The 5,620-nt window shown below is 37.1% G+C and overlaps 1 protein-coding gene across 1 annotated transcript; it reads right to left on the bottom strand.

The window, feature by feature from the left end:
- Window positions 1–9: 9 nt before the first annotated feature.
- Window positions 10–3,920, bottom strand: LOC121312455 (N-arachidonyl glycine receptor-like). Its single transcript, XM_041244256.1, has 2 exons — window positions 3,804–3,920; window positions 10–1,438 (listed from the first exon to the last, which is right to left on the bottom strand). The coding sequence occupies exon 2, from the start codon at window positions 1,403–1,405 to the stop codon at window positions 413–415; it is 993 nt and encodes a 330-aa protein (XP_041100190.1). The 5' UTR covers window positions 1,406–1,438; window positions 3,804–3,920; the 3' UTR covers window positions 10–412.
- Between the last annotated feature and the right edge of the window lie 1,700 nt (window positions 3,921–5,620).

Here is a 5,620-nt window from a genome sequence, read left to right as displayed (position 1 = left end):
TTTTTGTCAACATGCTTCTTTGGAAATGATCATTACAGTAGCTCATAGAAAAGACATAGCTATATTTATGAAATGTATGTAGTTAACCTGGAGACAAAATGCCTTCAGTTAAGACCATATACATAAAGCAGGTGCAAATCAGGCATACATATGTATTTTCCTTAAATAGAAATCAACTTTTTCTGAAATGGAATGCAGTGGTGTAGAAAACAGAACTGTTCCAAATTTCTATTGGAAAATCAATCTACAAGACTTTGGAAAAGTCCCCTGTGATATTGAACAAGACCGTGATCCAGAGCACAGCACAGATGCACCAATGCCCACAGATCTCAAACAAGTTGACACAAAGTGAAACCGTATTTACAAATAATTCAAATAAAATGTAAATCAAAGATTTAAAAATGGTGGATCCTTAAATCATTTCACTGTTAATGTTGCTGAGTGAACGGATGCTGCCGGATGTGCGGAAACTCTTCCTTCTGACACTGCGCAGGTAGTTGCGGTACAGAATGACACTGATGACTCGATCCTGGAATTGTTTTGACACTATGTAATATAAGATAATGTCAAGGCAGGTGCTCAGGTTCATAAGGAAGGTGGTGAAGGCCCCCCAAGCGCTGAAATCCTTGCCACTGTTCTCCAGCAATTGGAAGACAAAGCAGATATGAAAGGGGACAAAGCAAACAATCACTTGAACAATCAGGGTGATGATGATCCTAATAGACTTCGTCTTGACCTTGGGCTTCAATTTGGAAGTCCGCCCATGAATGAGGTTGTCGACGATGACTGAGTAGCATCCGATCATGATGAAAATAGGGACAAGAAAAAAGAAGATGAGACGCATGAAGTTCACAGGGTTGGAGTGTTTTAAGTGTATGATGTCGCTCATTTTCAGGCAGGTGGTGAAGTTGGAGAAAGCATCAGGGTCGTTTTCTGAAGTGAGCACTGGCACCGTGCTGCCCAGAGTCATTATCCACACGCCAACGCAGGAGATCATGGCTTTGCTTACATTCTTCAGCTCCTTGGAGTGCTTGGGCTGCACAATAGCCACGTATCGATCAGCGCTGATTAAAGCAAAAAGCCAGAGAGCGATGCAGGGGTAAAAGACAGTCAAGGCGGCTGTCATCCGGCAGAAAATGTCTCCAAAGGGCCAGTAGTTCTTGCCATAGTAAACCATGCGGAAAGGCAGAACCATAATAAAAATCAGGTCCACTAAGGCCACATTCATCATGTATACAGTCACAGAGTTTCTCCTCTTTGTGGTCAAGCCAAAGACCCATAGTGCAGTGATGTTTACAATTATTCCAATTATAAAAATAGAACTGTAGAAAACCAAGGCAGCTGTTCTGTATTCATTGGGCTCAGTTTCCAGAGGCATAATACTGTAAGACATGTTGAAGCTCATTGTAGATGATTCTCTTCAAGACATGACTCCGCACTAGGAAGACAAAAAACAAAAAGAAAAAAACAGGTATTATGTCTAAATAAAAACAGAAACCAGAAAAAAAAGAATATTAAGCGTCTACATTTTCTGTTTGTTATGTCTGTGGTTCCACTGTGGTGTTCTCACGGTACTTACTGACCCTCATTGATATGTGCAAGTCCAAACAGATAATTCATTTTTAATACTGGTAAAAATTGTTTTATAAGGACACATGAACAATATATAACCATTGCAGCAATCGGAACATTATATCTAAACCTTACCAGAATGTGGCAAGGTTTTAAATATTGAGAAAGACTTGTAGTCAAAATGTGTGTCATACTTTTTGTCAAACTTTAGAGCTTCTTTTAGAACTTTGCTGGAACAACTGTTTTTGAGCTATGTCTTTGAGATGTTGCACCTCCACCAAATAAATAGGCTATCTGAACTTAATTTTTATTCATAAACCTGATAACTAATGCTACTGAAGCCATTCCAATGCTATTATTTCTATTACAAACAAAGATGTTATCTAACCACACACTGAATACATATTACTGATTAAAAACCAGCAACCAGTGTGGCTCAGACAGCCCCTATTATAGGCAGGAAACAGCTGTGTTCTAGACAAATTCATTTATAAGTGTGTGGCTTGTGATTGCTAATGTAGGTGATGTGTTTAAATTGCAGCTGCACTGAAGCGGAATGCTTCTAATGTTAATGCTGCAAAAAATAATCTAATCAATTTTGCAGGCTTTTTGCCTATTAATGTATTCTTACCCCTGTGTGTCTGAAGGATTTGAAAATAGTGGCCTAGATCCCACATAATTGTCATTCAATAATAGCTGTCATACAGTACAGTATATTGCAATACAATGTCTGCAAAGACAGTAAAACCACCCTTAGTGTTCAGGTTGAGAATTAGTTCTGTTTAACTTATGTTATAAAGTACATTGTTATAGATTATAATGTCACTGGGGTGCTGTAATAAATGGACAACATGCAATAGAACTACTATAGTGACTAGGGGAGAGGCTCCTTTGCTGTAGCTCACCTGGTGAAGTTCTAGCTTTGGAGCCAAAAGCTGGTCATGGGCAACATTGTTCAATTTCAATGCGAAGGCAATAAATAACTGTTGTACGCAGTAGCAGTTTGATTATTATTCTAAGCAGTTTCTTGCAAGTTTAATGCCAAAAACAAGTCCTGAAAGTTTTGCAGTAATTGCAATCCCGCCCACACCAGCCCAAGCTTAACACAGAAATGAATACAGAATCCATTAATTACACCCTGTAGACATTTACAAGCTTTCTTGGCTGCTGCTTGGTTCCTTAAAACCTGAAAATCAGTCAAGCCTGTAATGTGAAGTCAGTATTTTATAGGTTTCATTTTGATTCATGTTCAAATGTGTGGGGGAGTGTGAGTTGAGGGGGAGGGTGGTGTAAAAAATGTCTCTTCCACTGTGGGATGTTAATTGCCTTCAACACAAATGGTTGCCACTCTCAATTTCCAGTCCTGAAGGTGTTTTTAATAATGGAATCAAATGCTGTCCAAAGGAAGATGGCAGATAATACAGCATTATGTATGAGTAAAAATGTTAGACCAGTTTCAGCACAAAGCTGCACACATATAATAAAATAAATGACTGCAAGTATCATCATATAACTGAAAGTAATTGTCAGTAAATATTGAATTTTAAATATTAATATCTAAAGAAGGACATTTCTTTATAATGCAGTACATGCCATATAAAGCACAGCCTTACAACAGCCACTGTATTTGGAGTGTACATGTGTATGTTACAAACAGATTTGTCATGCTTCAAGTTTCTGTAAAGAACTGGCACACTGGTTATTTACTACTGTCTATATTTTTAACATTAGGTATAAAAAGTGAATCAAATATACTGTTGTGTTATGAGTCTTCCATTTAATACTTCACGTATCTATACTTTCTCTCACTTACAGAATTTTTCCATGATTTAGTTTTTTTTTTATTTTATACCTATATTCACTGGTTTATGGCTAGCTTTAGCTGTGTATTCTAAAATCTGGTAGCAGATTGTCATTCAGAAACTGATGCTGTAGTCATTGCTACAGAAAAGAAATTCAATCCACATCAAAACTGACTCAACACAAAAATAAATGTGAATACGTAAAATTGTATTGTCTAACAATAACTGTAAAGCTTATAAGAAGACTAGTAAGCATTTGTCTCAGCTAATTTCTTCTTCAGTGTACTGATAGTTACTGTAACATCCGAAAGTGGATCACATTTCGTTTCTGTAGCTTTAAAAACCAGACCCCTCATGCCTTGTTAGTAATTCACATTGTGTTGAAATGATAAAGCAGTAATTTGTTACCTTAAGGTTTTCTTTACTTACCGAGCAGTGACATGCTACATCGGAATGTCTTCAGTAGATGTATGCTAAGTTCCCTCTGTAGCTTTTCAAAGTGCAGTCGTACAAAACACAACACACAGGGTATGAGGAAGTGATGCAAGTGGATATTTCGAGCAGTCGATCTGTTACTGTGGCTTCTTTGCAGCCCCTGTGCTTCCTTCCAGTTCTTTTAAGATGTGTGGAACAAAAGTTCAATAAAACTAATTGCATTCATCAGACTAAAAACATATTTCATGTTTGATTTCTGTTTTTTTGGTGTACATTTTAAAAGAAATAGCTAGTTCAGACTGTGGAAATCCTCTCTTGTGGTGAGCAGTATAGAGAACTGACCAGTGGACAAAATACTGCAGAAGCAGAAATCTGTAACTGTGAACAGGAAATACCTTTTTCAGATATTGCTATACAAAAAAAGAAAACAGAAACATACTAAAAAGATATTTGCCATTATATATTTTTTCAATTATATTTCTTTCTGAAAACCACAAACAAAAATAGAGTTCTCTTTTTTTCACTTTGGACTGGAAACCAGGGGCCGTATTTTTACCAATCCGGCTCATATCTAAATTCATCTGCCTTTTAAATCATTAGACAGTTTCCTTCCTTCAGATACGTGCACTACTAGAGATTAGGTTTTTTAATAAACTTACTACACAAATGTCCCACAAATGTATCTAAATGTATTTAGACCAAGCACTGTGTAAAATAGGGCTCTCCCCCTGTCATCTGACTAATTAGATAATGCTTATATAGGTTTGTGTATGAAATGTACTTGATAAGGCAATGTGCAGATACTGTGCATAGAGCTTGGAGATGCATTTAAATCGGCAAAACTATTAAAGTCTGCAAGTGCAGCTGTGGGTGCTCTTGCGCTTCTGATTAACGATTGAGAAATAAAGTTACAGGAAGAGGAACATTTAGTTTCAGTTGAGTCTGTGAAACCCCCTAAAGTAAAATAGGGTACCATTTTGAAAATATAAAGAAATGCAAGTGAAACTTAAGAGTTTTATATATTACTATATAAGTAATCGCAAAGCCAACACATTTAATGTATCTGTCACCTTGCTGTGGCACCTTCAGGCTCTTTAAAATATTTGTTTTAAAAACTCAACAATAATACTAAAAGCAAGCAGGTAGTCAAAACATCTGATAAGTTAAATCGGAGAAAAGGCTACAAGGGTATGGTTTCTTATAGTAAGACTACTAGGATGTTTGGAAGAGTACAGGCAGTTAACTGTTTGCTCCCTGCAATATTAGGGCCATCAGTCATTATTTTGAAAAAATATTATTTGGTCTTGGGAGCTAAGCAAGTGCTCAGTCATACATTACAAATCATCCATTTATTACATAAATTAAACACTCCAGTGCTCAGCTAGTGTTCAACACCAGTGCAGTGCCAATGGCAGTGAATTCCAGGCTTCAGAACACTTACTAAATCATTTGGTTGAGGCGGATTTAACAGTAATGGTGACGGTAATCCATGCTTAAGGAGAAGTTTGGTTTTCAGGGAACTCTAAGGACTGTTCATTAAGATATTTGTATATTTATTTCTTGGTGGGTGCAGTTACTTCCTAAACAATCCTCATGTAGACTGGGTGAAAAATGCTGATGCTGTACCTGGTAGCTTGTGTGTGAGAAGAGCATTGGCTTGTGTGACAGTTTGGCTCGAGTAGTGACATACCCAGACCAGGAAGCTAGCAGAGAGATGTAGGCAGGTACTTGCAGGGTTGAAAGCACTGGGGCACACTTATTTATTTAAACAAAAATAAACAAAAACAACACTCACAGAGCAAAAATAAAGG

Source organism: Polyodon spathula, unplaced genomic scaffold (assembly GCF_017654505.1).
Source record: "Polyodon spathula isolate WHYD16114869_AA unplaced genomic scaffold, ASM1765450v1 scaffolds_3925, whole genome shotgun sequence".
Classification (NCBI taxonomy): domain Eukaryota; kingdom Metazoa; phylum Chordata; class Actinopteri; order Acipenseriformes; family Polyodontidae; genus Polyodon; species Polyodon spathula.
This window is presented reverse-complemented; position numbering and strand designations above follow the sequence as displayed.